The sequence below is a fragment of the Haliotis asinina genome, chromosome 2 (genome assembly GCF_037392515.1).
Source record: "Haliotis asinina isolate JCU_RB_2024 chromosome 2, JCU_Hal_asi_v2, whole genome shotgun sequence".
NCBI classification, from domain to species: domain Eukaryota; kingdom Metazoa; phylum Mollusca; class Gastropoda; order Lepetellida; family Haliotidae; genus Haliotis; species Haliotis asinina.
The window spans coordinates 6677300-6694296 of NC_090281.1; the positions used below are offsets into that span (position 1 = coordinate 6677300).

The following is a 16997-nucleotide window of genomic DNA, read 5'->3' on the forward strand; positions in this document are numbered from 1 at the left end:
GATGGAGGCGCAGTAGCTTGTGCCACTGTCATTGGATCTAAAACAATATCTTCTAGATTACCCGATAGCAGTTCAATTTTCACGGCTGAAGCAAACGCCCTATTGACGGCTCTTAAATATATTCAAAGACACCCTAAACATCAACAATATATAATCTATTCAGACTCTCTTTCATGCCTTCAGGCTATTAAAAACTTATCATGTAAACATCCACTTTTAATAGAAATTATTGAACAATATAATGATCTTGCTACTGGCCAGTACGACATCGTCTTTTGTTGGTTACCCAGCCATGTTGGTATTAGTGGGAACACAATGGCGGATCTTGGTGCGAAGAAAGCACTCAACAAATCTGTGACACCACTTCTTATTCCCTACTCTGATTACAAAGCTGTTATCAGATCATATATTCGTGAAATAACGCAGAAGAAGGCGGACACTCAAGTAGGTATCAATAAATTACATGAAATAAAACCCTATGTTGGTTACACCTACTTGGGTTGTCAGTCCAGATTTGAGGAGGTCATCATAGGACGATGCCGTATTGGCCACACCAGGTATACACATCAGCATCTATTGAAAGGTGAAGATCCTCCATTTTGTATCCCTTGTGATGAACGAATCACAGTCACGCATGTCTTGCCTGATTGTGTAGAATATTCCATTACAAGGGATAAATATTTTTCCTCACGAACTTTTGAAGATAAATAGATAAATATTTTACGAATGGAAGTTTCATTTAGTAACTGAGATCGTTCGTGGCAGTATCCTCAAGGGGGGGGGGGGGGGGGGGTTAAAGTACTGTAAAATTATTGTCGTCCTGAGAGGGTACGCAAGTCCCATAACATTTGAAGTAAATTAAAGCTTTCCCCTGTTGTGCTTGTAGCATACGTGTAAGTTTAATGTATGGCTAGATATGACGAAATTGCTAACGGCTGAAGGGACGGTGTAAATCCAGCTGGGGACCATGCAGGAAGCAAATGTACTGTAAGTTCCCATGGTACCCAGTATGGTGATCTACCTTCAGTTGTTGGCAAGCTATATCCCGTTTTTATTTTGTATTGTGCTCAGTAATTAAACTGTTTTAGATATCATTACTAGTTTTTAAATGAATGTCTGTGATATACTAGTGGTTTTGCTGTTCTTCGTTAACAGTTTTTAGATTGTTTCAAACATTCTTCATATATATCATGTATTTTTCATTGTTCTCGTCACGATATGGCTGCGATAATGCCGATGTGACGATAAATATTAACTCACTCACTCACTTTTATGCGGAAGCAGACATTTTTGCAAAATTTCTTGATGGGTATTTGTCCAAAGACCACGTCTCGTATGTCGGAAATAATTACATATTTCGAAGGGGATGGTGAGGTAGCCTAGTGGTGAAGGCTGAAGACCCAGGTTCGATTCTCCATTGGCAGAATGTATGAAGCCCATTTCTGGTGTCTCCCGCCGTGATATTACTGGAATATAGCTAAAAGCAGTGTAAAACATAACTCACTCACTACCTTTTTCGAAGGAAGTTACCAAATGGTGTATTTATTGGAATCCCTTTTCAAGACTGATAACCTCATCAGATAGATAAGGGAATGGTGATATTCGTGCATCTTCCATTATGCCAGCGACACTTTTTCCAAAATCTGAAGAAGCGCATATTTCAAATACAACATCTTTTTGTGTCAACGCCTTCAAATGTTCTAGATGACGTGTAACGTGATGACGTAAGACTGTGACATCACTTCCGAAAACGTCTACAATATATCGCAAACCAAGATGACATTCTGTCGGTGTTCCAACTGTAAGAAGTGACGCTTCAGAGTTACCGGATATCGACCGGAGAGCGAGTGTGTCCACTGTCATTATGTATTTCATGTTTGACGTGTAGAGACGCAGAGGAACCCAGTCAATCAGTATTTTGCCTTCTGGGAACAGCGTGTCTCGGGTTTTTTCATCCTCAAACAATGCCATCATAGTTGACGAGTTGACCTCCTCAAGAAGACCCGATTTCTCTGGTGTAACATTGACGTCTTCAATTCTAAAACAGTAACTTAAGATGGTCTGCAAGAAGAAAATATGATTATATTAAATGTAGAAACGTCCCTCCACAACACACAAAAAGAACGTGTGACCCTGGGTTTGTGTCTGCATATCTGCGCGAACATGACGATTGTGAACCTCCAAGAAGAGCTCCTCCTGAGGGGGTACGTAAGTCCCCAATTTCACTTTAGCTCTACCAATTTTCTTAATCGTAGAATATATGTTGTTCTATAATGGCTAAACACCAGTAACGTCGCAAGTGGCTGAATGGGTGGTGTAACTACAACTAGCATCCATGCAGATAGCAAAAGTACTATAAGTCCCAGTGGTCGATAGTGTAGAGGTCTATTTCTGTTGGCGATCTATAGCCTGTTTTTGGTTTACGTAGTGTCTAAATACTACTATTAGTGTTAACTTCACATGCTAGTTTTAGTTCGAACTGTGATAGTCTCGTTGGTTTACTGTCCATTGCAGACACGCCAGTATAGTATCTAAATTTGTTTTTCTACATTTATAAATTTATAACTGTCCTACTCACGACTATAAGTTTTACTCACCCCTAGAAATGCTGTATATGTTGAAAATGTCAAGTACAGGCATCCAGGCCAGAGACTAAGTGAATATGCAATAATATCACTTCTGGTGGAAACGCAAAGTACGATATGCCTATTTCAGTGTGGGCAAAAGATCATAAGGGTGAATGTCATGATGCTCTTTATATCGGGAAAAAAATATCCTTTAAGAGTGACTGGGTGATTTCAAGTTTACTGCTCTTTTCCGAAAAATCGCAGGGGGACACCAGAACGGCTTTTACGCATTGTATCCATGTGGTGAATCGAACACGAGTCTTCGGCGTGACGACCAAACGCTTAATCACTGGAGTGCCGAAGCGCACCACGTACCCTTAAAGAGTTGGACCAGACGACGTTTTTTGTACTTCTGGGGTACCTTTCAATAGACAGACCATTTCAGGTTAGAGCAGTATCAATAAAACACATCGATTTCAGGATTAAACTTGCAAAGTGTGCAAAACAAGTATTGAATACATATTTGATATCATTTGTGTTTTTATTACATTTATATTATTTTTATTCTATTCTGCAGGTATGCAATGTAAAACCATCAAGTAAGTCAGGCAGAATGTCGCCTTGTGTCTGAAACCGAACACAGACTAAGAGCAGAATAAGATGTAAGATAATAGTTCATATACCAGGTGCCATCAGAACACATTGAATGCTCAGAGTGAAACTATTTTCCTGAGTGGATGCTGCCTCGGAACCCCGATATGTAACAATTATACAGTACGTCATAATAGCAAAAAAGCATCATAACTGTCATGGTGTACGGATGATAAATGCAAGAGAAAAGTGATAACCTTGTTTTATTTAAAAAGATGTAATTAACATATGAATATTTGTTCGTTTGCCCGACATGTAATGAGCGCACTTTGACAACACCCATAGCAGATTGGAGTAAACAGGGAATAGTAAAAAGGAGTGGTGTATGTATGTACATTACAATTTATTGTTTATCAAAGCTTTCCCGAAGAAACATGGACGCTCTGTTCCAGACATGTCTTCTGACAGTACAAGGGACTTGTGCCTAACAGTGACGTGGACGGAAATTTGCAACGAGGCTGAAGTCGAGGTCAGATGTCGTGCTCCCTCAACACCACACTGATTGGTGTCAAACAATGAAATTCACTTCTAATGTGACAGGTGTGTATCGGCTTGGCTGATGCACCAACAGATTATGGCTGTTTTGTGTACATGCTATCACACCTTTACATGTCCGTGGTACTTTGGTGAATCTTTTCTGGTTTGCTGTTTAATTCCGACCGCTACATGACGACGTTCTAAGAATCCATAATTTGCACATAATTGCTGGGATATTGCCGTTGTGAAAATACATTCCATTTCACTCACTCATATCCCTGATAATTAACCTATGCTTGTCAGCAGGTGGCGCCACTACTTACTTTGGGTAACATTGAAAAGATAGTGACAAACCTTTCTGAACATGTCAGTATGTGTTTTCTCAAGATGTTTCTTCAGAGCTTTAAAGCCGTTAGTGGTTATGGATATAGCGTCGTATTTTATGCTGTCCACGTCTTTGTACTCGGCATAAACATGTTTCATGAGACGGCCGTAAACACCTTGTCCCTGGAAGTCCTTCTTTACCCTGCTGGCTCGTACAAGGAAGGTCAAACCATCGTCGATCAGGAACGCGGTGCAGAAGCCAACCTGCGTGGAGTAATACATGGCCAGTAGTGAATGGCCCATGCATTATCACAAGATTACTTAAGTCATTAGCAAAAAGATTGCTATCATTTAGAACAGTATAAACCTTGTAGTCATGAAATATAAGGTGCCCAGAAAGATCCAAACCTTTCTTTTCGTAAATGGAAACTACCAGATCGTCTTGTCAGGTTTAGTTGACTCTCATACTCTCTTTACAGCACTGTCCTTGGCATCAATTATAGCAATCCGTATTGTGCCGATGAATAGTATTATGATTGATACTGATGTACTCACTATCTCCTTTCCGATGATGTAGACGTACGACCTGGCGTTGCGGTCGTCCATGAAGCTGTGGTAACGATGGCGCAGGTAGTCAGTTCCAAAGTACACGTCCCCGATGTCCATGACACCGTCAAAGTCATCAGCCGTGGCACGCCTTACTTGATAGGTGGACATGGCTTCAATGCAAACAGACCTGGACTGGAAAAACGGGAATGAAGTTCGACGGTGCGGTGGAGGTAGAGGACGGGGTGGATGTTGGGGGCAGAGAGATGATAATGAGGACTGTGGACGCGAATTTGAGTCGATGGCAAAGCACTTGGAACGTGAATATACCGAATTCCAGTGCAGGACTGTGGCGTTGAAGATTCACACCTCCTGCATTCAACCAATGTGGCAATCATGCCAGTGATTGCAAATGTTTGTGTCTTATTAAAAACCACACATGTAATATACATCAGCTCACGTGATACATGCATACATTCAGTATATGAATCGAGACGCACCTTGATCGCTCTCTACCTCTAGACCTGGTATATTACAGCTAGGATAGAGTACATAGGACTAAGACCCACATACATGGGTTTTGTGTGTTTTACTCAATCTGTAACTGCTCATTTCAGCCGCTTCAGCTGAAGTCTAACTGTTATATATATCGTCTTTGTATTCTGTGTAAACATATATATATGTATGTAAATAGATATGTATCCATTTTCAGAATTATGCATGACTTCCCACATAATACCATATGGCACCGAGCACAAAATAACCAGTATATCACGAATTGCAGATGTGATATGAGAGGCCGGATTGTTTAAAATGTGAATCTAACAAACAGACTGATGTTACAATGACTTCCCGCCCCGAGTTTGTATATTTATCTTAGAATTAAATTGTAAAGAAGTTATTCTTTACCTATACAAACGAGAAAATATTTTGCATGAAGATGTATTTTTTCCGGGTCACCTGTTCTGACGTAATACTCTATGGTCAGTCCGAATTTCAACCAGATAGTTATCTGATTCACATTGCTCCAGATCGTCGGGTATGACCGATAGACAATACACGATGGCATGGCGGCTGCTGTGGACAAGGTGCCGAGACCCACCTGACAACTTGACATTGTACACAATACATTGGACACCGACTGTGTAGTACATTAAAAGGTGGTCAAGGGCAAAATAGAATAGATAGTTCGGATCACTTTTTTCACACTACCTGAATATATCTTAATGTCTGAGGACACCGCTCCTAGTCGTTCGATTCATCACATGACTATATATGTGAAGTCCTTTTATGAGGTGACATTTCCAGGCGTGACATTGCTGGAACATTGCAAAAACCATGTTCACTCAATTGTGTGTAATTGTGTTGCAGTACTTTCTATTTATTTGGAAACCTAGTTATTTTGACCATAATTACATAAAGTTTACCTATTGCTATTCTGCGGTTGATTCACTTCTGATACAATGCCGGAATATTCAACAAACCAATTGCATTGGTGATCATGACGTTTTAACAGTATATAGAACTAAATTAAACAGAAATTGCTTCTGAGGGACGATATATGTCAACAGCTAAATTCTTTAACTGTTCAGCGAACCTTCAATTATTATCTTGTAAAGGGTGGGTAGCCTGGTGGTTAAAGCATTCGTGCGTCACGCCGAAGACCCGGGTTCTGTTCCCTGCATGGGAACAACGTGTGCAGCCTATTCCCGGTGTTCCCCATCGAGACATCGCTGTAACTGTAGCAAAGGCGGCGTAAACCCACACTCACTCACTTCAAGAGGGAAGCATATGTAAACTTATGTTCTGCAGTTGATCCTTGGTAAAGAAGGAAATCTGTAGTAAAACACACACATACCATCAGTCCCACACCTCCAGCAACAGACACTCTGTCCAGTGTATATATTCGCGTTTTTTTATGAGATGCCACACAATCTTTTCATTTGTCACACGGCGGCATGTGCGTCGTATTTCACCGCATTGTCTATGGATTCTTTCACTCTTTCTTGTGCATTTATCGAAGGTTAACAGTCATGGGTTTATAAACTCGCGAAGTATGCAGCAAAGAATCTAATTTGACTAATTGTGGTGCATACCACATACATTTACACATAATCTTAATATGACACGTGTGAATATCGCTGTTTCCGCCAAATTACAAACCTGTAATACACAAGCGGTGTGATGGTATGTAGCAGTTTGATTTATCTGATTAACTAACAGACACAACGGAAACTGTACACATATACGTTCACATATTACATAATGGTTATTTGAATCAACCTATTGGAACTATTTTATATCAAGTCATATCACTTAAAGTTTATAGCATTCACTTTTTCAATTTTTTTATCTCACTATTTACTTTTATAACTTCTAAATTGCGTTCAAAGTATTAATATTTTTAAAGAGTTACAACTGATTCTACAAGATATTAACCCACCGGATTTTTGTCTAAACAAAAAAAACAAATGCTTCAAAGAAATCGACCAAGTTGTTGAAAGACATTCCAAATCATACAACTACGGTCTCCTCTTGAAACAAAAAGCCACTAGATTATTAGTGAAGTACTCACAGTCCTGTTCCTCTGAGTATTTCACTTAAGCTGATTGCACATTGCACATTGGTTTTTACTTTGTGCTCACTGTATGTGCCCCATTTCCTCTGTACTACATGTGGGGCTGTGGGATGGCCTGGTGGTTAAAGCGTTCGTTCGCCAAGCCGAAGACAGGCTTCAATTCCACACACGGTTACAATGTGTGAAGCCCATTTCTGGCATGGCATGCTGGATTATTGCCAAAAGCGACGTAAAACTAGACTCTCTCACTCTCCACAGTACGTTGATATCCAGCCGCTCTATGACCAACTTCTCATGCCCATATCATACTGCTTGACATGAATTGCCATAATCTCCTACATATACAAGTAATAAGGGGAATCTACTTGACGTTTTTATTTTAGTATGTCTGATTAATGATACTTCCAACACATATGATCATGATTCGTCGGTAACAGGCTTCGATCTCCTGAGTTTCATTTCAGTCCATGACAACTTCAGTGAAAGTCACCATTTTCCAATTTTCTCAAAACTATAACTCTGATGTTCCTCTCTTGTGATAGGCACTGGCCTGCGTCTGAAATAGTCATCAAACAATTTTCTAAAATTTAACCTGAACTGGAAATCGATGTTTCCGACCTTGACCAGTTATTCTCTGATGATACGACAGCCGATAAATGTATTCTTGCGTCATCTTCAAATTCGCAACAATGACTGCAAGCAAGCTGGAAAAGCAGCTTTGCAAGGGAAACGACTGTATTTTATCTCCGTCAGGAAGCAGAAGTAGTGAAGTCCCCACGGTCACTAGTACGTTGGAATCAGTTCGGGTGCTGCCGATCAGTGAAATGTGTTATACGTAATTCCTGTCATAACATAATGACTATCATCAACATGCGTTCTAAGCAAACTGGCTTCGACACTACAAAGCGTATGTAATATTGAAATGTGTTTGAGTAATATGTTTTGAAATATAACTTTCCTTTCATATAAACTGGGTATTGCAGATGTATAACTGAAGCAATATCCGAGACGCATTAGATCTGAACTCACTCATCCAGTCAGCAAATGACAGTGAAGAGAGGAAACAAGCAATGATGTCTGACTCTCTGATTTGGCTCCAAATATCTAACACATCATCCGAAACTCTTTTCAAAATAGATCATTTCAGACATGGGAGTGTCTAATGGAGTAGCTCTAAGACCATGCATAAAATCCTTCAACATATTTTCTAACTCGAATACGGCTATGATCTGAAATACCACATATTCCTGTGTCAACGACCGCAGATACTCCAAGTGACGTGTCATGTGATGAGGTAGAGCAGAGGCATCACTCCCGAAGACATCCAATGAGTACCTCGTGCCACGTTCACAACGTATTGGTGTTCCTACTGTGAGGAGTGACACGAGAGAGTTATCGCCCCTTGACTGGAGAGCCAGTGTCTTTGACTCAAGTATGTATTTCATGTTAGCAGGTAACAGTCGCAGAGGGACCCAGTCAACGATTATCTTGCCTTCCGGAAAAAGGTTCTTATGAGCGTTCTTGTCCCCAAACAATGACATCATAACTGACGAGTTGACCTCCTCCAGAAGTAGATCGGTTGTGAGTGTTGGAGAGTCAATATCCTCCATCTTGAATTGATAATTGAGGAAACACTGAAAAGACAAGAAACAAAATAAACACGTGTTTCAATAAGACACTTGTGAATGTTATCTCACTGGATTCCTGATACTGAGTGTCACAATTGTATGCTTTCTTGTGCAGTCCTAATGGTCAAGCAGGTACAACCTGCTGCATACAATGGCGTAATTTTTCATTAAGAAGCAAGGCTCACACCTTGGGCACCCTTCATTTCTCATGCATCAGTCATACCATGTTCAAATGTGAAGACACTGCATCTGACTGCTGATGCTGAAAAATCACTACCATAATTATCCGAGTTAAGGAAATAATGTCTTTCTCGACATTGTGATAGGCATGGACACTGTATTTCAGACGAAGTGCCTGTCATGGACTCGAAACAAATAAAGCCATGTCATACCTAACCATACATAGTTACAATGTCTGTACAAATCATCTGATTTCACGAGCTTCTGATTGAAAGTTAATCCCCAGCTATCATCAATGTTGAAAGTTAGCACAAGGTGAAACTCAGAGCCCCCTGACTGAGCCAACACCTGTTCCTTCCCTGTCCGCTACTCTAGCACTGAGACAACACCTGTAATTAGACTGATAACATGACACATAAAATCTCTGTATTTTCTTAAGGTGTTTAATCAATCTGTAAGGAGAGAACAGATGATGTCGAAACCATTTTCACACGTACAATGAACAATAGCTCATCGCATCTCTATTTCGCCGTGTTTGTACTCTGTATCTTAACACTTGGCTTCAGTATTCTTTAGTGCAGACTTCCAAACCGTGTATAGACACACATCTGATCAGCAATGTTCACTTTGTTATGTTATATCGTTATACGTTTTCCACATAGAATAGTGCAGGAACTTCCATATTATTATTATTGTCATTAGCAGTTGTTTGTTTCCTTTCTAATGATTGATATATTCCAGTTACATAGTGGAAGTTTGTAAATAATCTAATCTCAACCAGACAATCCAGTGATCAACAGAGTGAGCATCGGTCTACGCAAAGGGGATACGATGTGTCTATAAAGTCAGCGTGTCTGACCACAAGATCCCGTTAGTTCCTTCTTACGATAAGCATTGTTTGCTTAAGACCAATTCTAACACGGGTCATCACGGGTAACTATCAATAAAGGTCGTTGCATCTGATACAGGCAGCATACCTCTTCACCAAACTACACTATCAGATCACCTTTCTGGAAACTTCAGTGTGGGTTTTCTTCAGGCCGTCTTTCTTAGCGTTAAAGTTGTAATCGTTAGTGGTCATTGTGTCATATCTGATGCTGTCCACGTCTTTGTACTCGGCATAAACATGTTTCATGAGACGGCCGTAAACACCTTGTCCTTGGAAGTCCTTCTTTACCCTGCTGGCTCGTACAAGGAAGGTCAAACCATCGTCGATCAGGAACGCGGTGCAGAAGCCAACCTGCGTGGACGAATTAGTAATACATGGCCAGTAGTGAATGGGTCATATATTATCACAAGGTTACTAAACTGACTAGAGCTCCTGGAACAGTTCGCCACATCTCGTTTTAACGGCTTTTCTGTGAAAACTACGTAAAAGCTTATCTGATATTTGTTTTCTGTACCTTTCTAAGACAAACGTTAACTTTTTCGCCTAATCGAAACTGGTTTTCTTATGCTGACATTCTACAAATAAAAAGGCAATCTATTTCATAAAAATAGGGAAGTATTCTCGTACGTTTGTGTCGCGTTTTACACATATACAAATTTCCGCTTGAGATGTTAGCAAAAATAAATTGAGTTGTTTTGAAAATGTGAAATATCAAGATAGCTTCTCATTCATCCAATGTTCCCCAGTCTCAGGCAGAATCTTTAACATCTAACATTCTATTTCTCAGATATTTTAACTGGGATTAACAAGCAGTTGTCACTTTCCAGCTGTGACACTGTTAATTACAACAGCTAAGCGTGTCACTTACAATCTCCTCACCCACGACGTAGACGTAAGACGTGGCGTTTGGGTCGTTCATAAAGAGATGGTAACGACCCCGCAGGTAGTCATTCCCGAAGTACACGTCACCGATATCCATGACACCGGCATAGTCATCAACCGTGGCACGCCGTATGTGATAGTCAGCCATGGCTACTTCTGCAAACCGTCATGAAGTGCTGACATGAGGATAAAATAAGACAGTAAGTAAGTAAGTAAGTAGAGCTAGGACAAGTATGCGACAAACATGACTTCTTGTTCTTAAAATTTTCTTCTTCAATTTGGTCAATTCTATTAAAAGTATGCAATAGTTTGTTTCTAGGAAGTGTCTGGCCGACACTCTTCTGTATAAACACCTGGCACACCCCTTTATATGATTATCAGCTCCTGTAACACACCTGCTATGACGAGAACAGGAACTATTATTCGAATACATAAAGGACATAACAGAGATAAACGCATCCCAGCTAGTTATGGCGGTATCACTCTCACATCAGTGATTGGAAAGGTGTTTGAGAGGCTGTTACCTGACAGACTGGACTCCTACATCAAAACTGTAAATCCTGATTTCCCTCATCGCGGAATTGCGGAACGAGCATGGAGCCACTGTAGCCACGTGTATTAAAGGAATCTATTTCATGTTATCAAGATATAGACTCAAAATGTCCTTGTTGAAAAGGCCTTCGATATGATGCGAACTGCTGCTGGTGAAACTGTTCATTCTTGGTTTAAATGTCCATGCAAGGCATATCGTCCGTCAATCATATCAAGGGGCAATTTTAAGTGCCTGTATAGGTATAATAGCAAAACGAGTGATTTGTACAATGTCCAACAAGAATAGGACAAAGCCGTGTGGTCTCACCACGGATGCTCCTTGTCTATATCAGTGACCTGATATCTGAACTTGATGACCTACAATGCGGGCTAATCGTTGGTAAGGTGCACATCCCCTCAGTATTACTAGCTGACACCACTGTTGCCAGTACTAGTGAACATAGACAGAATATATAATGATGATATTCTTTGATGCTATCCTCCAGTATGCCCTCCGCTGGAGACTGATACATAACTCCAGTAAGAGCTGTGTCTTGTCTTTCATCAACGGCAGAAGACAATGTAGTGGATCTGTCTTCAAAATTGGAGCCGTGACATTGCCGATCCAAACTACAGCACGATTTGTGCTGGCTCTGACACACACGCAGAAAGCAAGTGGGCGACCTACACGAACTTGTACTAAAGAAAAACAGACCGTCAACTCCTAAGGAGAAGTTGAGCTGGAGCACTGAGCCCAATATCTTCTTAGACTATCTGGCAAAGAGTAACCTCCCCGTCTGCTTTCTGTGCACGTGAACTCTGGCCAAATAGTGGCAATTGTGCAATCAACGAAATGGAAACTTTGTAACTGCGAATCCAGAACCTCCAAAAGTAGTAATCTACAGATGTTACAGTCCAGGTCCTTAGATTATGGACAAGGTTAGGCAGAATAGACTAGACGAAGCTTCTCTTCCAATGATGACTCTGTAGAGCAGCACAACCATTGTGAAGCATATCTTCTATCTGCGACTGCCAGTATGTCACCACTACCACGCTTAGTACCAGATCTACAACACATGGTCCACTAAATGTAGCCAAGAAATATGGATTGTCGGGCGTACCAGACAAACTTATCAAAACCAGAGAAGTCCCATGTGTAATGTGAAAGCACAGTGTAACGAACCTTGTGTAGATCTGAAAGTATGTAGTGGAGAAACGCTTGGCTACAGCATCGTAGCATGCAAAGGCTTAGTGATATTCACACCCAGCTTGCTCCATATCGTTTGTGGAATCTGCGTGTTCGGTATGCTATTTATGCTCCTCCTGTGTAGGTCCTGAAAACCTAACCTCAGATTCTAGGACACTGTAAGTGATGAAGCTAAGGTCTTGACATATTTCGGTGCCGTTAATGACGAGGTCCATGATAAGTAACTTGACAACTGGGCAACATTCATGGGCATCGTGGCAAAAATGTCAGCTTATGGAACTTAAAGTGAAAATAATTTGTGAAGTTATGTCACACACCATCTATATACAGCTTTTCATATTTCTCTTCGTTGCGAGAACCCTGTTTCCAAGTCATATGTTTCTGTTATCAGTGATTGTGACTGACAAGTGATATAATTAATGCACTGTCCAATATGTAATACCATATTTATGAAAAGAGTGAATAGTTTGCTGTATAACGAAGGATAGTGAGTTAGATACCGAGACCATTCACGACTTTCATAAATGTGGTGTTACACGTGACATGGTTTAGTATTTTACTCATTACTCACCCAACATTAGCAAAATTATATCGAGCAAAGTACATAGTTATATGCTCGTAACTCTGAATTCAAGGGGTTGGTGATTCTCAGCTTTCAGCGAGTCAAGCAGTGAGTGAGTGAGTGAGTTTAGTTTTACGTCGCACTTAGCAATATTCCAGCTATATGGCGACGGTCTGTAAATAATCGAGTCTGGGCCAGACAATCCAGTGATCAACAACATGAGCATCGATCTGCGCAATGGGGAACCGATGACATGTGTCAACCAAGTGAGCTAGTCTGACCACCCGATCCCGTTAGTCGCCTCTTACGACAAGCATAGTCACCTTTTATGGCAAGCATGGGTTGCTGAAAGCCTATTCTACCCCGGAACCTTCACGGGTGCGAGTCAAGCAAGGTCTAATACTATTGTATACTATCTAATACTCTCTCTCTCTGGTTGGCCTAGTATCGTTATCACAGCTGGTTAGTAAATACAGATCGGATACGGTCACGCCGACAAAATACGCCGAACCTTTCTCTCAGCGTGCCCTATTACTTAAAAAAAAAAACAGCATGTATTTCAATAAATGTATGTCGGTGTATCACCACTATTCAGGCATAGCGGTCTTCTCGCATGATCTCGAAATACCGTCAGGTTCAACCCACAAACTATCTGCACACATTAGATGTATATCATGAGTCAGAGCTGAACATGCAACACAAATACTGCCGACCTTGCTGCATGTAGATCTCACTAGCCGAACGTAGCTCATAACACACACCCTCGCGGATGTAGTTCGGTAGGTCAGCCTGCTTAACAATACTGATAGTTGGTTGATAATACTTGACCTGTAGAGCTTTAGGCTGAAGCAGCCCTATTTATGATAGCGTACTGGTTACCCGTAGGGGCAGCTGTAGCGTATTTTTCAGTACGTTCTGTGGTGTATTGGTGTTGCGGAATCTAAATACAAGATATAAAAAAACACTCAGTATATATGCTCAGTATATATAACTCTGATTCAGTGGAAGAGATACGACTTGAGTCTTGAATCAAAAGAGGATATTTCAGAGAGGGGAGCAGATGGGTAATCCATGGATTTGCCTATAAATTTATGTTGACTGTGTCATTAACTCTACCCTAAACCAGCACCCAAACCCACCACTACCGAGTCCGACTACCTCCTATTCGTAGCTCACTACCCTGGTCGGCAAAACATTACAGTCACAAACAAGGCAGGCTCAAAATCAACCATTTCGGAACATATCATAAAATGTCCTCAAAACATCATCAACTGGGTCACTGTCAAAGCACTTTCAAACATGATTGTATTCAGCGTAAATTGACCCTGGCATTACAAATACGCCGTTTAATCCCTCTATCAATACATTTACTCGCTGCCCTGAAAATACCACTCATCTCATTTATCAAAAGTGATTCTAGCGCATCATTAGGTTAATTATATTGTAGCTCATCATGTATATTCATATCCCGTCTGTATTGTGTTTATCTCATGATCAATATTATGTGTATAACTGGTGTAGCCCATCATACCTTTCTATCTCTGTCTATCTTGACAGATCTCGCCTGCCTCTGAGATTCTCACAAAATTCGCCAATAGGCCCTCCATTTATTACTACCCTACCTGGGAAGTTCAGATGGCGGGTTGTCGGCGTTTCCGCTCGAAGACTGGTCACCAGATCCTCCGCTGAGTACAACTATGCTCGCTTGGCCAGACTGCTTGTCCTAAGTCGGCTGGGGTCCAGTCTCCCGTTGTATGTAGCATGTTGAAAAACGGCGAGGAGCGCAAGCGCTCTTGACGTAGAGCAGCTTACAAAAGTGGTCAAGGGGAATTAACTCTTACCGCCTGCAGTGAAACTCTGAGATTATGTTCGCTGTAAGGAGCTTTCATCCACTTCCGGTAATGAGAAACGCTTTACAAGCGTATATAGTTGTAGTGAATATATCCCAGGTTTGTATAAAGCTGAGATCGTATTTGATGTGGGTAAAACAGGTTTGCCAGTATGTTTGTGATTCCACTGAACATGTTGTTCGGAAACCTGTCACATTGCTCGTGTATAGAACTGTTGAATGAAAACATTCAGTCGTCTATACTGGAGTGAGTTACAGAAAATGTAGTATCCTCGATAGTGAAGCCAATAACGATGGCTGGTGAGCTCTGATCTGTTCTTTTGATGAAATCCTGGTGGTTTTTGGATAGTATCTACACCGTCCCAAGTTATGTTGTGATTGGGACATTTGATGATGTGGTCTGATATTGTTGATTTTCGATCTGACTTTGCCATAGATGATAAGCGTTCTTTGATTCTGATATTTAACAACATACGTACAGGCCCTCCTATGTAATCATGTAATGGAAGGAATTACGCAAATATGAAGGAATTGCATCTCAAATGTAAATAAACGCAGCCCACTCGCGAAACAACACATCCGACAACACCTCATACCTAAATGCATTCAACACAGGTGGTCAAAGATGGATAATTATGAAAACGAAAACAGTAGAAACTAAAAACAAAACTCACCGAGACAGGTGCTCCTTCCAGTGATGCCATGTTTTGATGTGTGAGTTTCAGGATGTGACTGACAAATCACGGAACTGAGCCGAGAAATCTCCGAAGATGGCTGATCTTGTTTCAAGTATTACTGACATTGTTTCCGATAGGGGTATTGTGTTTATGTTATTAGGGCTAAACTACGGACATTGTTGCAATTGTTTCACGAGTGGGCTGCGTTTGTTTACATTTGAGATGCAGTTCCTTCAAATTTGCCTTAATTCTTTCAGTTACTTTGGGGTGCCTGCATATATTAACTTGTTATTTGTTGAAAGTTATTTAATAATACATGTGTAATAAGCATCAAGTTTTGCCTGATAAAACATCTTTTGTCATTTTACTTTTTGGTATGGCCATTTTGACTAGGGGTTTGTGGCCATTTTGGCCTTTTTGTGGCCATTTTGGCCTTTTTGTGGCCATTTTGACTTTGAATATTTGTGGCCATTTTGACGTGTGGCCATTTTGACTAGGGGTTTGTGGCCATTTTGGCCTTTTGTGGCCATTTTGACTTTGAAGATTTGTGGCCATTTTGACGTGTGGTCATTTTGACTCGGACCCAGGTTTGTAGGGAAGGCTTTTCATAAAACCATCTATTACTAGAAATAGAATGATTTTTTTAAAAAGGGGGTTATGCTCGGAAATCTTTCCCCAGTATTTACAGATCTTCCAAATTACATGCTAAATGAAAGAACTACAAGAGACAATGAAATACTATCAGGTGTAGCTAAATTATGTGCAACACTGCTTGTTACAAGTTTGTACTTTGATTCTAAGTAAGTATGGGATAAGTAAGATTCTAAGTATATTCAGTTCCTTACCAGCTTGTCCATATGTCATTAGAAGTATCTCTGCACCTTCAGGTGAGTAAAGTCTCTCAGTAACAAATAATGGTGGTTAAGTGGAATAATCAAAAGATTGGTCACAGTGACTAAACCACCAAGCAGTTGATTATGTTTTCTCACAATCAAACAAATAATTTTGGAACACTTTTTTGCATTAACAATATTTTTCGCAAGGTTGGTTTTGTCTGTTACATTTCCTAAGCACTACATTCTCCTTCTAAGTCATTATTCAGTTTATCTTAAAGACTCCAAGATTTGTTTCTAACATCTAGTCATCTTGTAAAGATGTCAGATTTGCAAATGCGTACTGTACAATGTACATGTGCAATTTAGAAAAACAACCAAAAGCAAAATACTCTTTAACAGCTACATGATTTTTCTGTACATTAATAACCATAAAATCATAACCAGGAAAATTTGATAAATGACACTAGCCAATTATTTTTTATGACTGATCTGTTATAATGAACCAATTTTAGCATGTTTAAATATTTGTATGTTTTACAGTAATTTACACATGAATTCATCTGATATTTTTCAGTGTGAGGAATGCAGTAGCCTAACTTGCTTCACTTTGCCA

General features: G+C 40.3%; 1 protein-coding gene across 1 annotated transcript; it reads right to left on the minus strand.

The window, feature by feature from the left end:
* Positions 1 to 1542: 1542 nt before the first annotated feature.
* Positions 1543 to 14826, minus strand: LOC137274770 (uncharacterized). The gene is made up of 7 exons (XM_067808105.1): positions 14645 to 14826; positions 10709 to 10898; positions 9958 to 10191; positions 8267 to 8777; positions 4575 to 4738; positions 4050 to 4283; positions 1543 to 2061 (listed from the first exon to the last, which is right to left on the minus strand). Exons 2-7 carry the CDS (start codon positions 10868 to 10870, stop codon positions 1543 to 1545), a joined length of 1824 nt encoding a protein of 607 aa, XP_067664206.1. The 5' UTR covers positions 10871 to 10898; positions 14645 to 14826.
* Positions 14827 to 16997: the final 2171 nt, after the last annotated feature.